Raw genomic sequence first — 20,396 nt, forward strand, 5'->3', positions numbered from 1 at the left:
CACATTGAAATCTAGATTTTTTCAAATAAATATCCCTAACTCGAAGTACAGTAGAAAAAATATCCAAGGCACAATTATAATGTTCAATTTTACCATGAATTTTAATAAATAAGGAATATTGTTCACATAAGTATACTAGATGCTTATTAAATTCAAAACTTAAAACTAATATTTGCAACTCTAAATAATATCATATACCCCCAAATTATCATGCAATTTGGAGTTTTGTTGTTTGAACTCTCATTACACCCCTTGAGTAATAAACTTTAAAAATATTAAAAAATAAAACATCTTCATTCCATGTGATTGAATTTTCCTAGAACTTCATTTTTTTTATTGAAGTTGTTCTTACAAATATTCTTAAATGTGCAATTATTCTATAGACATTATATTTTGGTCTTTATTGGAATGGCATAATTTATGATTATTGGGAAACGACAGTTAGCAAATTGAAAAATTAGTCAATACGTTTCTTATGTTAGTCAAGGTTTTTCATCCAAAATTAAAGAAATATATTATTGTGAAATTAAAAAAAAAGTGAAATAATAAATAATAACATTTTATTGAAGAGTTGAATATTAAAAACAATGAAGAAGTATGTTCTACAATTGCTGGTAATGGTTTAATAAATTGAATTTATGAGATTCTTAGCATGCATGATTAACATAACCATTTTCTTAATAAAAAATTTGGGAAGAGAAGGTGGAGAGTTTAAATTGATTGAGGAAATTGGTGAAGGAGGATGGGTGTAATTGTGCAGGTTGTTTAAGCTATAGAGAAATAGAATTGAATGCAGAAAAAGGGTGGTCTTTGGTCAGTGACTGTGAGCCATAACAGTGTGTTTTTTGAACATCATGGATCCATCAAGAGACTCAAACTGAAATACAAAGGGAGGGGTTATTCTGGCTTTTGAACAATTAAGGCTTTGAATGGTTCCCATATAGATGTGAAGGTTAAAACCCATTCATTCGTGTATTGGGATGGCACCGCTCGCCACTCTTTGCCTCTCCTCGGTTCAATGCAACGCCTCTATCATTTCTGATCCGATTGGGTGATGCTTCGTCCCTCTCATCTCATATCTTTTGCTGTTTGCCATTTCTTTCCATAGTTAAAGAACCAAATTGTTGTCTACTTATTGATTTCATAGAGAGGTTTAGGAAGATTTAATTTATTATTGCTTTCAATTGCCTGTCTTTTTTATCCTATTGGAGATGCTAATAACATTAACTCTGCGCTCAAGCCCTAACCAGTAACCTTGGCTATTGATTTTTATTGAATGAATTTATTTAAAAAATCTTTGCTTTATAGATATTTTCTTACTCAGCAAGGATGTCGAATTTGGAATTATCCACAGGTTTAGTCATACATGCAGGGGAAAACCATGAAAATGTTTAAACTTCCCTTCCTAATAATTCAAGAAGTGAGTTTTCTTATGCTTTGAAGGGTTTTCATGGGTCACAAAAACCTTATTCAATATTTCATTCTTGTGAATCCCTTTACAAAACTTAAATAGAGATTAAGATAAATTATTCATTTCAATCTTGAAGGAAGGTTTTATTGCTCTGGTTTGTAGTCACTTGTTTATATGGAAACAGGAAGATCAGTACCAAGCACTTCTCTAATGCATTACTAAAAGTGATTACCAAACTATTACATTTATTTTTTCTTTTCATTGTTAAAGTATCATGTGGTCTTCTATGAATTCAATGTTATTGTGTTTATAGGTTATGATATCTTCATGGCCTATTTCAAGCAAGGGTGGCAACTTGGCCCCTTTTAACTATCTCGGGCAATGACATATTCTTAATATGTGGCTTCTTCAATTTTATTACCAAAAAATGAATAAAGTTTCATGAAGTCGGGCCCTCACCCACAACTTAGTAGGAGTTTTTTCTTAATTCTTTTGATTAAAGTTTTGGGATAACAAGCTTGACTTATATACAAGTTCAATTTTCCAATATTAGTTGTATTTACTTATTTGCCTAATATATGACTTAATTGCTGATTCATTAATTTTGTGATAAAGTAGTGATGTTACATCTGACTAGTAAGACTAAGGTTTTGTATTGTGATAATGGTTATGGTTGTCTTGCAATCCTTGATGTCTGGGAAATTGCAGACTAATGCAATTGATATGGTTTCGTTGCAATCCTTAATATTGCAGGAAATTGCAGTCGACATGACTGTAAGTGCTGTTGCAAAGATCTGAAAAATCATGTCAATTTGGCTAAAATCACGGCTGCAAAGTGTGTTTTAAAACCTTGAGTTGGCCTTATGGACACAACATCTTAGGGATTTTTTCGGTCCTACTCTTGTTGGTTTGGTGCATGAATTTTTACCACTGACATATGGAGTTGCGTTGGTTCCAACTAATTTAATTAGACTCAAGCAATGTACATTTGTTGGCCAATACTCTCTTATTGTACTTTTGATTTCCACAACTTTAGGTAAATCACGATTTTATTCGTTTATCATAAAAGTAATAATAAATTTGTGTCATGTTAGGTAAATGACTTCATGAAACTAAGCTTTAAAAGATAAACATTTATATAAGCCGTGCTAATTTCTCATGACTATTAAAAAACATTATTGAAACGAGCACCGTTTTGATAGGTAAAATTAAAGTTGCACTTGATTGACAAGTATGGAATGTAATTGCATTGGATAAGTATAAGAGACATGACTTTCATGTTCTAATTACTAAAATTTATTAATGTTTATATGTTTTAATGAGTAAAGGTTGCCTTATTGAGCACATGCTGTTATCTTGCCTAGTAATTTCCCACTGTTCACTCCCCCCATATTTTGTCAAACAGATTGGAGAAGTGCATCAGTGTGTTGTATTTCTTTTTTTTGTGAGAAGGTGGATGAGGAGAGATTTTGTTTACTTCCTTTGAAGGAAAGTGTTCTGGCATTTTGCATTTAAGGGGGACAATTATTAAGTTGTAGAGAAGAAAAAATTAGGGGGATCCAGTGTGGTGCTGGTAATTTTTTCTGTGCGACTTTTCCTTTATCGTAATTATTGGTTATATATTTGAATTACTTGGTTTTATAAGGATTTGGACTTGATAATTGATACATAATTGGAATCAATGTATCACTCATGCTTATATTGGCTTGACTTTGATCCATGTTTGGATGAGAGAAATTTTCAAGTTAACAAGTCTGGGATCAATGATGTAAAATGATGGGGAAACTAATGAGGTTGTCACGCACAGGATACAAATGGGATGGCTATAATGGAGAAAGGGATCAAAAGTTATTTGTGATTGTAAAGTAGTTGCTATGCTCAAAGTTAAATTTTATTGTATTGCTTTGCTACATTTCTAACTATACTCTATGGTAGTAATTATTAGGATTTAAAGGGACAACAACAGAAAAATTTGGGAGTTGTGAAAGGGAGAGTTTTAAGGTGGATGTGTGGTGATCACATAAGAAAGGACAAGATACAAAATGGTTGTATACAAGGATATGTTGGTGTGACATTGATTATGAAAAGACAATTGAAAATTGTTTCAGATGGATTGGTCATGTACAAAGAAGGTCAATGGAGACATAGAGACATTAGTGAAGAGATTGCATAGTTTTTAATCCCACGAATACAGGGAGAGTTGAAGAGAGAGAGCAAGGACATTGGAGAAAGTTTCTAAGAGTAATTTTAAGATGAATATTTCCTGTGAGAGTTGGTCTTTATTTGGAAAAACCAAAGTTCCTCATCGACTAGAGGTAGAGTCAAAACATAATATATAAGTGTGAGTAATCCTCATCTTACAAGTCAATTATGTAAGATTGAGTTAGGTCTAAGTCCACTTTATAGGAGTCCTCCTTATCCTAGATTAATGGTGTTGGGAAATTCATGAAGCCAAACTTGTCCAAGTGGGACCAAATTTTTGTGGTTGGATGGGAAGTAAGGAGAGAGACTAGGAGGAGAAATATGTGACTTAAACCCTTACGTGGATGGAGGACTTTAAGGGGTAAAGTTTACCCTCTTGAATTAGGGTGGTTGATAGGAATATGTAGTTCCTCTAGATTTGTAAGTCATCCTCCTTTCGATACTTAAAAATCTAAACAAGGCAAGTCACCTTCCACCCTTCTCTCTCTCTATGCTCTCCATTTAAAAGCTTAATACACAGCTTATAAGTTGTACTTTATACTTTGGATTAGAGCTAGTTGCTAGTGTGTCGAAAAGAGCAACCTACAAAGTAGCTAACAAAAGGATGAGTGTAATGTTGTGGAGTGTTAGCCATTGGATGATGGCTTTCTGGGTGGTGCTATCTATGAATTGGGAATTATGGTGCACCTAAGTCCATTGTTGAGTAGAATACGATGATTGATTAGATATTTAAGTCTTTGGTTCTCCCTTGACAGCTAGCCAAGGGAGAGTTTCCCAAGTGCCAGGGTGGTGATCTGATTTTATGGTTGGGTTAGAAAATTTAACATCTATAATTGGGTTTGTCTTCAAATGATTCACTGCAATGTTTATACTGTGTTGTGCTGACATGTATTTTTCAGGCATATGAAGAAGGCATTGATTTAGTTTGTACGATAACATTGGCCTTCATCCTAAAATTTTGAATCTTTCAATTTTACAATTATTTATTGAAAAAATGTTTCAATGTTGTTTGTGGTATGTATATGTATGATAGAAAGTCTGTTTTTGCCTATACTTGTTTCTTATATTTTTTTTCCTACTTCTGTTTCTGATTTTTAAACCAGGTGGCATTAGTGCTTTGACTGGATGAGATAGATGGACACGCTTCCAACAACTCAATAATCTTTAATTTGAAACACAGAAACTTGATTGTCTTGACTCTATCTCTGGGGCTCTGTAGCAATATACTACATTTTTTCTGAATTTTCTTCAGGTGATAATGTTAATACAAACTTCTCTCCTTAGTTCAGTTGAAGCTGGTCTATGTTATGTATCTGATGATGGGAAAGATGTTCTATGTGATCGGATGCCTAGTGGTGAAACTTGGCAGGTATGTCTCGAATGCAATAGGTACCCTCTTGACTGGTGTAGAAAAGCTGAACCAGTGGAGTCAGATAGAAGGAAAGCTGATGATCCTTACCGCTCAAGCTTGGGTCAGACATCAACTGCTAGTATAATGACGGAAAATACTACACCTAAACCTAAGATGGTATACAGGAGAAAGAAGCTTCGTCAGGACTCAAACTTCAAACTAGAGCCAACTAATATGCTGGCAAGTGCAAATTACCCTTCAGTCGTAAGCGCTGCTGCACATTTATTATCAGCTGAGAAACAACCTGCTGGTTTTCGAGTAAATCATGAAATGGAAGTGGATAAAAATCCTACCTCACCTTCAGTCTTGTGTGATGGAGTAACCAAAGATAACATTCATAAAAACTTAGGTATTAGCAATGTAAATGGTAGTTGCTCCTCTTCAAAGGCAGATATGGAAACTGAAATGAATGTAAATGGTGAATGGTCCACCTCTAGTGTAATAGTCATGGATTCCACAAGGGAAGAAGTGACAGAAAAGGATTTCTGCATTAATACTTTAAGAACCCATGGACTTCTTGGAGAATATTCTCCTGAAGATAATGTGGCTTCTGGGGAAGATACTGTCATCACGGGTAATAACTGCTGTTCCAGGTCATGCAAAATATGTGATCGTGTAGACAGTTCACTGAACATGCTTTTATGTGATCATTGTGAAGATGCATATCATCCATCTTGCTACAATTCACGTTTGAAAAAATTGCCAATTGATGAGTGGTTTTGTCATTCATGTCTTAAGAAAAGGCAAAAAAATCTCAAGGAACCAAGTATCCACAATGAATTGGGCAAATGTAGAGCTACCTCAGTCAAGGGTGAATCAAATCCCATACTTTTGATGTTGAGAGACACCAAGCCATATACATCTAGTGTGCGGGTTGGTAAAGGATTTCAAGTAGAAGTTCTTGATTGGTCAGGTCCGATAAAAAGGTAACTTCTATTCTATTCACAAATGTCTGGAACCAAATTTCTATACCATTCTGTAGTGTTTATTTATTTATTTATTTTTATTTATTTTTTTACAATGCTTTAAATATGAACTTTTACTACTTTTGTTTTGAGTAGAAAACTATTCTGAGGGGTTTAGTAGAATAAAGGGGTTCAATCTCTTAGAGTTCTAGTTTGTTCTTTCTCTTTGAGTGGCAACGTTGGGGTAATAGAGCTAGTTCTCATGGAAGGTTACATCCATTGAGTGACAGTGGTCAAAGTAAAGTAGCATTGGTAACTTTTTTTTATCTTGTGATTTGAGCACCCTATGAAGGTGCATTTGTGGATTTAGGGCCCATTGTTTTGATGAGGCTAATTGTCGATGTTAGGATCCCAATGTTATATAAAAGGGTAGGGCTTTTGGTGCTGAATTTGTGTACTTTGGAAGACATTCTAATGATTAACGAAAAGAGAACTTTCCAAAATTGGAACGCATGTAAGTCAATGGAAGTGGAATGGTGACATCTAACAAGGTTGTCAAACTTAAGAGTATTTATACTCATGGACAGTCCATAAATTCAACTCTCAGACAAGTGAATTTGCAAGAGTTTACTGAATCAAATCAAATCAAATATCATGTTTAAAACAGTTAATCATGGTATCCAAACAAATAGAATATACAATGCATCAAACGAAGCATATTCATCACAATATACTTCCTTCACCTTATAAGACTTCCAAAAATCCCATTGAGCATTGATAGTCTGAAAAGTCTTATCGATTTGTGAATACGAAGTGTTTTAGTTCTTGAGAACATCCAAGGTGTATTGAGTGAAACTTTAGGCAGGGAAGTAACGAGAAGGAATGGAAAGTGTATTATAAAAAGAAATTAAAAAATATAAATAGTTAAGAAGTTAGTTGGGGTGAGACTTTATGAGAAAATCTATATTTAGTCTTATCTTATGGGGGTAAGGGGGAAGGAGATTTTTCAGCTGTTGTGACAATGAATGCCCTCTGTGAAAGGAATAGATTTCCTTTATAAGCTGATGTTTGTGTTCAGAGTTGATAACTGCTGACATAATACAATAAGAATAGTCTTTGTTGGGAGTTTCACATCGACTAGAGATAAGATCAATTTATAGTATATAAGTGAGTGCAAACCTTTTCTTACAAGCTGGTTTGTGAGGTTGAGTTAGAATTAAAGTCCACTTCTTAACAGTCTTAGACTACGTTTTTTCCTATCTCTTTTCTATTCTTTGAGGAGGCATGTAACAATATTGGTCCGACTTACTAGATAGATCACCTAAGGGACAAAATGGAGAGTCTAGTAGAGGGAGCTTAAGCTTTTAATTTGCATCTTTAAGCAAATCCTTTGATAAAATAAAACACATAGCATAGAAACAGTTGATGAGATCACTCTTCTGATTTGTTGCTGGGTTTAATCTTCTTAGGTGAAATTATGCATATTTAGTGTGTGTATCCGAATGAATTGTTCATGAGGAATATTTCAGTATTAAGTTGCTTCCAACATCATTTTGTTGTTTCTTGCAGTGATGAAGATACCCTTCCTGAACCATTCGAAATTAATCCTTCAGACTTCAATAGACTGCTGGTAAAGGTTTTTCCATTTATTTATTATCTTTATTTTAATTTGAATCTCCTGCCGATGGAAATGCATTTCTGTTCTGCAGGAAGAGAATACGCGAAGTCCTGCTAAACTTAGTGCCATTGGTAATTGGATCCAATGTCAGACAGTTATAGACAGAGCTAATGGAACTATATGTGGAAAATGGCGCAGGTAAGTCATATAACATCGTTGTTTTGAATATTTTGAGTTATACAAGGAGAAAATATGACTGTAGAATGGTGCAATTCAAACTTAATGCAAGGTTGTTTCTTAGGGGTTATAAGTTATTATTTTGAAGGATAATTTTTTTATTTAACATAACTTTAAGGCTATAAGCGGATGATGAAGTTCAACGTGAGAGAGAAAAGATAACTAAAATGTATATTATGATTATGTTATATACTACAAGACAAAAAACTAGTTATATAGACGAACCCATCTAACAGTGGACCAGGAAAAAGGCTGGTCCCATACATAAAACATAGTGCATGTGCAAGGGAAAAATAACATCCTGTACATTTCTTTAATAATTACCCTTACAAACTCAAGCGGCGGAAGAAGCAGAGGAGTCTCCCACACTGAGTTTGGTTCTTAGCCCATTAAACCGAGTAGGAGATAAAGCTTAATTATAAAATCCACACACTTATCTCTGGATTCTCAATTTGTTTGCGTATGGTCTTTTCTCAAATAAATTGCTTTCAATGAGCATGAAGAACATGATTGTGGGCAAGCGCAGCTATTGTCAAATTATCACAGTAAATACGGGGGATGTGATGAACCTCAAGTTCAACAAGAAAAGTTTATATCTAGGTGACTTCAGTAGTGGCAAGGGCCAAACTTGGATACTCAACCTTTGTACAAGAATGAGCAACCATTGTTTGCTTCTTTGATCACCAAGCAATGAGATTGGGGACCAAGAAATATAATCACTTGAAGTGGAACATCTGTCATTAGGATTATATGCCCTATTTGCATAACAAAAGGAAGTAACTGGGAGAGGACCAAAGGAAGTTGTTGGGAGAAGATGAATACCCCAAGAAATAGTGCCTTTGAGGTACTGAAGGATTCATTTAACAGCTTTAGAGTGAGCCTTTAGAGTTTTGGGGCATAAATTAACATTAGTAATCAAATAATTGATTCCATGCATGTTATAGTGACACCTAAAACTATCCCAAAGATGGTTGTTGGGCTTATTATGTCAGTGGTATCAAGTCATTATTGGACCACTTGCAGATGTCCAATTCTACAAATTTCATGATTAAGATATGTCAGAAAAGTATTTTTGATATTATTCTTAGAGGAGAAATTGCTTTTAAATAGAATACAATGATATAATAATTGAAAGCTCTAATTTATGATGGATTCTATATCTACAATTCAGGATCAATGATCTTGTATAATAAATATAAAATATATTGTCAGCCTATTAATCCTCCTAATTATCCTCTTAAATAGGGAATGCAATTAACTCTCCTAATTATGTAATTAAAACTGTATAGGGAAATATTAATTGCAACATAAATCATGGGATTCTGACACTTCCCCTCAAGTTAGTAAGTGGATCCATTTCTAACTTGCCAACGATAGACAGGAATGTAGCACCACTTAGTCGTTTTGTCAATACATCTGCAACTGCAAGTTGATTTCCAGAGGATACAAATGGTGTACCTATTGTCCCATTATCCAATTTCTCCTTTTTGAAGTGTTTGTCTACTTCAACATGCTTAGTTCTAACATGTTGTGCTGGATTATGAGCAATATTCATTGCTGGCTTGTTATCACAATACACTTTCATAGGCTTCTTCCAATCAATCTTCACGTCTTCTAAAATTATCTTTAACTACAGTATTTCACATATCCCAAAGGCCATGGCTCTAAACTCTGCTGTTGCACTTTATCTCACCACAACATTTTTGTTTCTTGCACTTTTAAGTGGCTAAATTTCCTCCAAGAATAATGATATATTCAGAGGTAGATCTCCTGTGGTCTATAAAACCTGCATAGTCAGAGTTTGTCTAAGATGAACTCATTCCCCTTTGTAAATAGAATTCCTTTTCTAGGTGTTCCTTTCAAGTATTGTAGAATGTGATAAACAACTCTGAGATGAGTCTCTGGATTATGCATGAATTGACTTACAACCCCTACAATATAGGTAATGTTGGGCCTAGTGTGAGACGCGTAGATCAATTTCTTAACAGTTTTTGATAAGATTTTCTATCCACGACTACATCTTCAATTGATTCATCAAGTTTGTGATTTTGGGACATCAATAGGTGTATCCATTAGTTTGCATCCTAATTTTCTTGTTTCAGTACATTTTTGTTGGGAGATGAAAATACCATTGAGAATGAGCTATTTCAATACCCAAGAGATATTTTGAATCTGCCTAACTCCTTAATTTCAAATTCTGTTATCAAACATCTTTTCAAGGCTTCCATTCCTGCCTAATCATTTTCAATTACAACTATATCATCTACACAGACAATTAGTGCAGTAACTCCCCTGGAAGCAGAATGCTTAATAAACATAGACCTTGGCTTTGCTTGTAGCCCATGGTCTTTATAGTAGTGAACCTGCCAAACCATGTTTTAGAAGACTGTTTCAATCCATAGAGTGTCTTCCTTAGTTTATACATATTTCCCTCCTCAGCTATAAACTTAAGTGGGACCTCTATGTAAATTTCTTCCTCAAGATTGACATGCAGAAAGTCATTTGTGACATCAAATTGCTGCAAAATTCATCCATAGTTAGCGGCTAGAGACAAAAAAATTCTAACACTATTGACTTTTGCAACATGTGAAAAAGTTTCAAGATAGTCAATCCCATATGTTTAAGTATACCCCTTAGCTACTAACCTTGCCTTACACCTTTCTAATGTCCCATATTACTTGTATTTAACAGTGAATACCGAACTACATCGAACAAGATTTTCTCCCTTAGGTAGATCCACCAACTTCCAAGTTTTATTCTTTTCTAGAGCAACCATTTCAACCATCATAGCATTTTTCAGTCTGTACTAGTCAACTCCTCATCAACAACTTTTGAAATAGTGACGTATTTAGAAGCCCAAGAAAGCTTTTGTGATTACTGGATAGTTTGTAATACCCAGAAAGTGTGAATATGGGTACCTTTGCTTTTGAGTACATGCTCTAACACCTTTCGTTATTGTACTTGAAAGATCTCGAATTTCAATGGTTGACATATAATGTTCTTCATCAATATCAGATATTTTGAGTATAGGTTCAGATTCATAGACTTGTGGTGATTGAATAACAGACCTTGTCATTCGTGAGTATACTTGCAGTGGATGGTTGGCATTTTGAGTTTGTTCCCCAGTTATCTATGGACTTGACATAAAAGGAGAATGAATAGGAGAAGGAACCAGACTAGACTCGGTAGATGGGGAAGTATTAGACTCAATAGATGGTGGAGTATTAATGAGACTTAATATTGGGCCGTTAAGAGTAAATTATCCTTATCTTCAATGCATGAGCTTTCCCGTTGAAGATAAGGTTGAAAATATTACATCTTTTCATCAAAGGTGACATCAAAAGACACAAGGAATCGTTTTGTTGGAGGGTGGTAACATTTGTATCCCTTTTTGGTAGTTGAGTAACCAATAAAAGTGCACTTAACCGAGGATCAAGTTTCCCCCTATGATTAGAATGAACATGGACAAAGGATACACAAACAAAGACTCAAGGTACAAGATGATTGTCGTCCAAAAGTCCAGGAAAAAGTTGTAGAATAGTTGAATGAGAATGTTATTTTCAGTGTTTTGGAGGGTAGACAATAAACCAAATAAGTAGCAGGAAGAACAACATCTCCCCAATATTCTTTTGGAACATATGGAGAAGAGAAGCTCGAGTTTCATCTATGAAGTGTCCAATTCTGGTTTGGATTTGGAGGCTTCCCATGAAATTTCCAGCACTTGTCTTGATTGTGTCGTGAGTTCTTACTGTAGGTACATCAAAGGGAGTCTTTATTATCTCCTTTAGGTATATCTATTCCTCTTGCTTCATTTCTAGATGAAGTGATCTACCCTTGTCCAACTTTCTTCCCCTTGTTTTGTACAAGCAAGGTCGAACTTTCATTTGATGGGGGATTTAACATTACTCCACTGCGGTTTCTTCTGCCCAAAACACTACCATTGTCTCATTGAGGGAGGACAAGTCCTTCCCTAGCACTTGAATTCTAATAGGGTCAAACTTATTGTTTAATCCTATCAGGAGCTTGCAGATCCTGTCCTCCTTGTAGCGTTTGAGTAGGTCAGCATCTTCATTACTTTTTGCATCAAATTGTTCATAATGGTCTAACTCCTGCCACAGATTTTGTAGTTTGTGGGCATACACTCACCGAGTAATTCCATTGTTTTACATTAGAGATTCTCATCTTAATCTCATACTTGGGCAGCATCACCAACTTTGGAATAATTTGCTTTACAACAATCCGATACCTCCTTAGTTATCTTCATAAACATGTAAGCATCACTAACCTTTAGTGTCATGGCATTCCACAACCATGATATTACAACCGCATTTGTCTTGACCCATTCTGCAAATTTGGGATCTAAAGACTATGGAAGGTTGTCCGTGAGATGACCTGATTTACCCTTCCCTTTTAAAAAGGTTTGGACAAAGTGAGACCATTTTAGGTAATTTTTCCCATTAAAAAGGTTTGAAGTATGACAATGCAAGCCTAGAAGGAACATAGTAGAATAGAGAAAGGGTTGTGGGGTTGCAGCAGTGCAGGCTACATAAGAGGTTACATAGACTCTCAAGGATTTTAGAGTGCTCCTACCATGTCAGAAAAACTGTTTTTGATATTATTTGTAGAGGAGCAATTGCTCTTAAATAGAATACAAAGACATAATAACTGAAAATCCTAAATTGTGATGAGTATAATTTATCCCTACAATTCAGGATTAGTGATCCCGTATAATAATTTAATATAAAATATATTGTCAACCTATTAATCCTCTTAAATATGCAATGCAATAAAGTCTCCTAATCATGTAATTAAAACTGTAGAGGGAAATATTAACTGCAGCACAAATAAGGGAATTTTGACAAGATATTTACTACTTGATGGGAGGGGTGTGTGATGAAGATCTAAGTGGACTATATGTATAATATAACCAAATTATGGTATTATATGAGTGAAGGTCACTCTTACTTTACAAGTTGGTTTTATGTAGTTCGGTGAGGTCTACATCAAAATTCTAAGAGGATACATAAGAAATATAGGATGAATCCTTTTTCGAAGTTTGTGGCTACCATAGGAGAAGAAATGAGTTTGGCCTCTGTCATATTGGTTTTTTCTGAAATATCTCTTATGTATATGCTTTGAGTGAGATAAAGCGACCCATGGAGTCAGGCTTGACTTTAATTCCAGGAAAATAGATTAAAACACCAAACTTTATCAATGAAATACCAAATTGAGTTGAGTAGTGAGAATTCGATCAAAGCATGATTGTTCCCAGTAACAACGAGCAATATTGTTAAACTTGAGAGTTTAGGTAAGGTAGTGAAGGGCCTGTAAACTTGAGTCAAAATACTAAAAAGCCAACTTCATGCATACCATAAGGAGTTAGTAACAAAATATCATACAGTTTTTAACTAAAAACTATCCATATATGATCATAGTATCAAAATAGTGAAAATATAATATTCCATGAGTTTCAACATATCTTATATAGGTGAAAAGGGTACTAGTGGTCAAACAGTAGTGTCATCTGACAAGGTTGCAGACAGCAGTATCAGCACCAGTGAGTTTGCAGACTGTAGTATGATGGATTCATCAAACAATAACAGAGGATAATGGTTTGGGAATTTTGCATGAGTGTGTCACAGTTTCGTGAGAGAAAAAGGCTTTAAAATTACGATGAACAATGACAATTCTGGGGTGAAGTCATCAAATTTAAAAATTTAATGTAAACACAAACTCACACTTAAGCTCGTGATTCTACCCAAGTTTATCATTGAGTTCACTGAGTACATCCATGTTCAACATATCCAAGTCTATCATAAGTGTGGTCCAATGTAATATTGGACTTCATTGGAGGATAGCGAGTGCTATAGGATTCGAAACAATATTAGTGGCGATGGATAGTTGACGAAATATGCCCATTTCATTGCAATGGCTCACCCTTTTACTGCCAAGGAGATTGCTGCAGTATTTCGTATTGGGTCTGATGTAATAGAGGACTTGATTGGAGGATAGGTAGTGCTATAGGGCTTGGAAGAAAATTCGTGGTCACGAATAGTTGATGAAATATTGTCATTTCATTGCAATGACTCACCCTTTCGAACCAAAGGAGTCTGCTGAGGTATTTCTTAGAGTGGTGTGTCTGCAAGCGTTTCCCACCTTGATTTGACCAGATATTTATCCATTATTCTGGGAAAATTTCTTTAACTTAGCTTGTGCTAAACTCCTTTATAGTTAGACTTATCACCATCAAATGGACTGACAGATTCAGGTGGTCAATAGGTGAGAGTTAGACGTTGCACAATCGTACTTTTTCTACTTATTTCACATGCAGAAGGGAGAAATTAATAAAGCTTGAGAAAGGAGTAGTGTGTGTGAAGAGTCTCTTGTTTGTGTTTAAATTGCATTAATTTAGCCAATTTTTTTGTTTGGCAGGGCACCTTTTTTTGAAGTTCAAACTAATGCCTGGGAGTGCTTTTGTGCTATCCATTGGGATCCATCTCATGCTGATTGTGCTGTACCTCAGGTGAAATATATTTAACTCTTCATCTTTCTCCTTGCTGTTGATTATTTTGTCATGAAGGTTTTACTTTTTAATTCTGAGTTGAAAAACTCAATTTTTTTTTTCATTTTCTACCTATTTGCTTAACCAAGCGTGAACATGAAATATTATGCTGAAGTATTTCATTTATTATGATTGGAGTTCCTTTTACTTTGGTTGAATATGGTCAGATCTCTATGCTCTCGCACGGACATATTGTTGTGTTCAATGGAGTGCATGAATATAACACAGATACAAGTATTCAGAGCAATCAGTACAGGGGACACAACATATATGGCAAAAGTACAAGACACAATACCATCACAACTAATATATCGACGAGTATTAGATTTTATATAAAACATAATATTGAGATGTTAAGCATAAAACAGCTAGCATTTGTCAGACATGTTCAAATAAATAAAAATATATTTGAAATAGTTGATACTGAAATCCAATTTAAATTATAGGAGGTACAGTGAGTAGTATTTTGTGCCTATTCGCTATGAATATGGATCTGGACAAGGTCTTAGCTCATTGTATTCGTATAATAAATTAGACAACTTAAATCCTTTATTTTGATCACTTCAAATATTATCATCTTTCATTGAATCCTATCCGTTATTTGCTGCAGGAGCTTGAAACAGATCAAGTATTGAAGCAACTGAAGTATGTGGAAGTGGTATGTATGCAAACTGCATAACTTTCATTATTGTATTTATGTCAAAGGAATATTTGGTGATTGATTGGCAGTTTGCGTTTTTATACTTCTGTTTGTGTGCTAATTAGGGTTAATATTTTAACGAGACTTGAATTGGTTAGATTAGTAAGGGACAAAGGCAAAGGCTTTTAAAATGTATCCTAGTTAAAAATTTTTACAGAATTATTGAACATGCTTCCATGGAAGTTCTTGTTTACATGCTTAAACACAGTCCACATAAATTTTTCTTTTTAATTTCCTCACTTGCCATACTATATTGCATTTGCTTACAGTTTACCTACTTACATGCTCATACAGCTACGGCCACGAATTTCTGCTAAACGGAAGAAATCAGATAGCACACAAGATATGGATTGAAGTCGCTTGGGTGAGAGAGCTGGACATTTTGTTCTTGTACATGCTACTATTTCCCATACAAACGCAATTTTCGATGTTCCATGCTCATGCCTTCCGCTGTTATTTTTGTTTTTAAGGCATGACATGATGATAGTGGATTTCCAATATAATATTTCCATTTTTTTTTCTTTTCTTTTCTTTTTTGCTTACATGTGTATTGCGGGTAGCGGAGACAGTGCAATGAACCGTCATAACTTGGGTGTAATTTCGCCCATCTGAGGGGCTCCATATCTGAGTGATGCTCAATTTTACTTTTCTATGCCAACTTGTTTGTCGTTCTGGAAGCAAGAATTTGGATTTATGTACTCCTTCCCAATTCAAATATGAAAAAAAATGTCCTATTTTTGGTTTAACTCCGAAGGAAATCTGACTAAAACACTACCTGAAATATAGAGAAAAAAATATCTTCAAGTCAGTAATTCTCGAAGATTTTAAATTTGTCAAGTTTTATGGTAAGAAAGACGAATTTTGTGATATTGGATAATCCCTTCTATTTGCTGTCTGCCTGACAAAATTTTTGTAGTCTAAGTTTTGATTGAAACTGATGAGAAAAGGTATTGGATACTAACTGCAGCTCCTCGATTTCTTCGCCCACTCCCTCAAATTTCTAAATAGATTGGAAATTTTTTGAAACAAGTTTTTCAAAATTTCTGAAATAAGATTTTTGGAATAATATTTTTAAAACAGAGTTTTTGGAAGAAAATTTTCAAAATGAGATTTCCATAACAATTTTTGAAACGCATAAAATATATTTTGAAACACGCTTTTCTGAATGGAAATTTCAAAAAAATAAAATAAAATTCGGAACGGGTTTAATAACATAAAAAAGAGGAGAAATAAAAAGATTTATTTTTGCACCTCCTTATTTTTCTTATGCATCCATGTGAAAATTCTTATTTTATCTTGACGAGTTTTAAATTATATTATCAAATAGTATTTTTTTTTAATTGTATAACTCATAATTTATTTTCTACTCTCAATAATTACTTTTTGTATAAAAAATGTAGATTACACGATTTAAAAATATATTTTATATAAAAATAATTAAATACAGCTTATAAAAGTAGTTATTTCAAGAAAAAAAACTTTCAAATTACATAATTTAAACATGTTTTTCAAATTGTATAAATTAAAAATCTTTATTTATTAATTTTCTTCATAATTTTCTTTTTAATTAAACATTTTAAACTGCAGAATCCAATTTCATCCACGGTAAAAGGTAAAGGACAAGGTAAAAAATAGCGCAAAAGACAAAGGGATAGTTTGGTCTTTTAAGCCTCCAATGGGTGCAGATGCAAAGTACATGTGGAAAAAGAAATGGCCTAGAAATAAAGAATGATCGAGAAGGAAGGAACGGAACTGAACGTCAGCAACCTGTCCCTCGTGAATATATAATGTGGTCACGGCACGCATCAAATTATTGATACAGCAGCATCAGCACCGGAAGGAAAGTAAACCCTAAGTAAGATGCCGAAGAAGATGGGGGTGAACACAAAGGCGGAGGCAGCGAGGGCGCGTAAGAGCGCGGCGGAAACGGATCGCAAGGAGAAGGAGACTCGACAAAAGGAGGATCAGTACTGGCAAGAGGCGGAGGGCTCTAAGTCACGAGCCGCAAAGAAGAAGGAGGACGAGGCCGAAAAGAGGGCCGAAGCAGCCACGCGTCGGGCGGAGGCGCGTAGGTTGGCGGAGCAGGAGGAGAAGGAGCTGGAAAAGGCGATGAAAAAGGTGGACAAGAAGGCGAACCGGGTGTCGATACCCGTGCCGAAGGTGACAGAAGTGGAGCTGAGGCGGCGGCGGGAAGAGGAGCAGGCGGAGGCTGAGAAGAAGGCGGAGGAGGTGAAGAAGCGGCAGAGTCGCACTGCTGCAGAGGATGAGTACGAAAGAATGGTCCTCGTGTCCAACACTAATCGCGACGATTCTATCATCGAAGCGAGATCTTTGGATGATGCCATCGCTCAGATGACTGTTGCCGACAACTTGCCCCCCGATCGCCATCCCGAGAGGCGCCTCAAGGCCTCCTTCAAGGTATAAATTCATTCTATTTTTCACTTTTTATCATTTATTTGATTCGATCCGCTAACCATACCTTGCAGGCATTCGAAGAAGCCGAACTCCCTAAGCTGAAAGAAGAGAAACCGGGTCTTACTCATAATCAGTACAAGGACTTGATATGGAAGCTATGGAAGAAATCTCCTGACAATCCTCTTAATCAAGTTAGTCATCTTTTTTTCTTTTATCAGCGATTAGCCTTGCGTCTTCTTTTGGATAGTGACTCTATTTCAAATTACTTGTTTATACTTTTAATTGCTTGCCATATGGACAGATTGCAGAGTGAATGATCAGCTGCAGCTGGATTGTAACCGATGCAACACCCTCTTCGAGTGGGAATTTTCATGGCGTGGTGGATCCATTTCTAGTTGGTAAAATTATAATGCCTGCTCATCTACATGTCCCCCCAAATTCCCAATTAGGCTATAGGAATAGTGTACCTTTCTTCCCTCTGTCTCTCTTAAACTTACATATTATCACAGGCTTCATTTCCTTTCTTGTTTTGATCCCGCTACATGCAGAGTATCAAATAGTTCACCTTCTGGACATGCAGACATTCTTGCCATCAACTTTGAATTGGACTGCTCTGCTCGGGATAAGGGGTTTCTAAACTACATTGTATTTAAATTCAACAAATTATGGTATATCTCCCTTTAGTGTACGTTCACCTACACACAGTTTCTAATTTCTCTCACGTGCGATTTTAATCTCACATAATTTTCTCAGAATTTTTAATTTTTCAATTGGAAATAATTGAACAGAATGTTTAAACAAAGCTTGCAATGAAATGCCAACAAACTTGCAAATGATGGTGTTGACAAAGCCATTGGGTAATGGGTCCATAGAGTACGCATTGGCCTCACTACCTCTGATGATCCTCATGACTCCCATGCCTGTGAAACAACCCTTAGCAAAGCTAAGTCACACTTTGAACTGCATTAAGATCATTGTCTTTGTCACTTAGACTCTAAACCTTAGCATATTCTTCTTGATAACCTACTGGTCTAACTGTCCTTATTTTTTGTGCATCGACTGTATACTTCATGCAGAAGAATACATCGACTAAGCTATTTTCTAATGTATATTCTCACCAAAGATATTGTACAAGGAAAAACGTTTTCCTTAGTTTCAATCATTTAAGAGGCACGCAACCTTGACCATCAGAAAAGAATTTTTTGACATCAGAATAGCTTTTGTTAGTATCACTGTTCCTTACCTTGAGGCCAGATCGAAACAGACGCTGGTTCTATTTTGATCTCATAGTTATTAGTACAAGGAATAGATGAACGAATATTTGTCATTTCTCTTTTCTTGTGTTTCGAAGTTACTATTCTAGTAAAAAGACATCTGGGGAAACTTGATTAAAGCATTCAAGTGTGTCGATAATGGATAAATTATCATCAATGGTCAACCTGAGATTGCAATAATGTTTTGGCAAGAAATCCTAGCATGATCTAGGGTTTACAAGTTGCCAAAAAATTTGACAGTTACATCCTTTAATTAAGGCTGCTGATTCTTAGCGTGGGTACTGGATGCTTGATGCTTGCAGAAACAAATGGGTTTGTGGCATCTCGTAGATACTGAATATGGATTTCAAACAAATAGTTATTATATCCTATCGATCTTCTCACTAGTCCCTGCAAATTGTCTGACTATCCCTGCCTTTGTAAGTTGCGCATTGCTTGCAGTGCAACAACAAACGAAGTTTGTAATCTTTAGAATTTAGGGTAACTTATGTAGGTTTTTTGAAGTGTACATGTTCTGTTTTCATCCTTCAGTCCACAATTTGATGTTGCAGCGATAACTACATTGAAGCAACTTTCAATCGAGATCATCTTGGATTGTGTCTTAATTGATGGTCCATCTCGTTGGATTTTGACGATTGGTTGATTTACTTGATCGTCTTGGATTGTGCTACTATGGGGCTTTGTTCAATAACCCAACGCAAGAAAATTATGATAGCTTAATGTCAAACAGGATTTCCCTAACAACTATTTATGAATATATAATGTGAACAAGATTCTCATGTGGTAAGAAATGAGAAATCCTGTTCATATCCCAACCTGTTTGACATGTAACCGTCGTATTTCTCTTGATTGAGTTTTGAATAAAGTCTAGATAGCACAACCCCAAGATAATCAAGCAACAAAGGGTTCGGTCATCAATTAAGATGCATCATCAACTTGGTCAGAGAATCTATGTATGTTTGTGTCTTATTTGAAAGTTGCTTTACACAGCTAGGAACTTCAAGTCTTGGAATGAAGGTGATAAGATAGAGAACATGGGCACATAGTTGCTTATTGTCATGGATTGTAGTAGGTATTTGCTTTACTGCATTAGGCATCATTACTATGGTTTTAATATGGATAGAATTTTGATCTTATGTTGAAGTAGTCGAGTTTTTGTTTGAATGTAGTGTAGCAATATCAACTTTGTTAATATTGTTCATTTATATTGGATTAAGTTAAAACAGTTCCTACTCTCGGTCTTTTAATACTATGTGAGGAAGATCAGAGTTACTTCCCAACTCTTTGGGAACTAGTGCTATGCTTTACATATGCAAGGATAGTGGCATAAGTTGCAGTAACAAGTGGAACATCACTGAGGAAATATTGTTTGAAATCAATATAGTATTTACGAGATGTCACAAACACTTGAATCAAGTACCTGGGGCCAGGAATAGGAAGACCCACGCAAAGTGGGTGGGTGTCCTTTAAGGCTCAGAACCTGTCTAATTTTGTGATAGGGTTTCTCTTTCCAAAGTTACTAATGATCACACATTTTTCAATCTCAGTTTGATCCAATAATGGCGATTTGCCAATTCGCAATATTCTTAAATATTTTAGGATCATATCCCTATTATGAAAATTTGACACTAAACTTAATGCTACAGGTTGATGACAATTCT

At 35.3% G+C, this 20,396-nt stretch overlaps 2 protein-coding genes across 8 annotated transcripts; both read left to right on the forward strand.

Moving 5' to 3' along the window:
* Positions 1-679: 679 nt before the first annotated feature.
* LOC108329851 (uncharacterized) lies at positions 680-15,704 on the forward strand. 5 transcript variants are annotated; one of them, XM_052876651.1, is made up of 8 exons: positions 685-1,051; positions 4,717-4,865; positions 4,967-5,950; positions 7,499-7,559; positions 7,639-7,745; positions 14,217-14,307; positions 14,957-15,004; positions 15,341-15,704. In XM_052876651.1, the coding sequence occupies exons 3-8, from the start codon at positions 5,109-5,111 to the stop codon at positions 15,398-15,400; spliced, it is 1,209 nt and encodes a 402-aa protein (XP_052732611.1). In that variant the 5' UTR covers positions 685-1,051; positions 4,717-4,865; positions 4,967-5,108; the 3' UTR covers positions 15,401-15,704. The 5 variants fall into 5 exon arrangements, with proteins under 5 accessions (XP_052732610.1, XP_017419690.1, XP_052732611.1 ...); XM_017564203.2 differs by having other exon boundaries at positions 4,983-5,950; XM_052876650.1 differs by having other exon boundaries at positions 680-1,051; positions 4,717-5,950; positions 15,316-15,704.
* Positions 15,705-16,844: 1,140 nt separating this feature from the next.
* On the forward strand, positions 16,845-19,961 carry LOC108332026 (uncharacterized). 3 transcript variants are annotated; one of them, XR_008248507.1, is made up of 5 exons: positions 16,845-17,464; positions 17,533-17,652; positions 17,763-17,859; positions 18,010-18,129; positions 18,250-19,961. XR_008248507.1 is itself a non-coding variant. In XM_017567116.2 (3 exons), exons 1-3 carry the CDS (start codon positions 16,907-16,909, stop codon positions 17,772-17,774), a joined length of 690 nt encoding a protein of 229 aa, XP_017422605.1. In that variant the 5' UTR covers positions 16,845-16,906; the 3' UTR covers positions 17,775-18,161. The 3 variants fall into 3 exon arrangements, 1 of the variants encoding a protein (XP_017422605.1); XR_001832466.2 differs by lacking the exon at positions 18,250-19,961 and having other exon boundaries at positions 18,010-18,161; XM_017567116.2 differs by lacking the exon at positions 18,250-19,961 and having other exon boundaries at positions 17,763-18,161.
* The last annotated feature ends 435 nt before the right edge of the window (positions 19,962-20,396 follow it).

Source organism: Vigna angularis, chromosome 4 (genome assembly GCF_016808095.1).
Source record: "Vigna angularis cultivar LongXiaoDou No.4 chromosome 4, ASM1680809v1, whole genome shotgun sequence".
NCBI lineage: Eukaryota > Viridiplantae > Streptophyta > Magnoliopsida > Fabales > Fabaceae > Vigna > Vigna angularis.

Excerpts from the sequence above, each read along its gene's own strand:
- LOC108329851 (XM_017564201.2), top strand. The coding sequence starts at position 4,872 with ATGTTAATACAAACTTCTCTCCTTAGTTCAGTTGAAGCTGGTCTATGT. Across the intron at positions 7,560-7,638 it reads CAGACTTCAATAGACTGCTG|GAAGAGAATACGCGAAGTCC; the intron begins GTAAAGGTTTTT and ends TCTGTTCTGCAG. Across the intron at positions 14,308-14,956 it reads CTGATTGTGCTGTACCTCAG|GAGCTTGAAACAGATCAAGT; the intron begins GTGAAATATATT and ends TATTTGCTGCAG.
- LOC108332026 (XM_017567116.2), top strand. The coding sequence starts at position 16,907 with ATGCCGAAGAAGATGGGGGTGAACACAAAGGCGGAGGCAGCGAGGGCG. Across the intron at positions 17,465-17,532 it reads GCCTCAAGGCCTCCTTCAAG|GCATTCGAAGAAGCCGAACT; the intron begins GTATAAATTCAT and ends CATACCTTGCAG.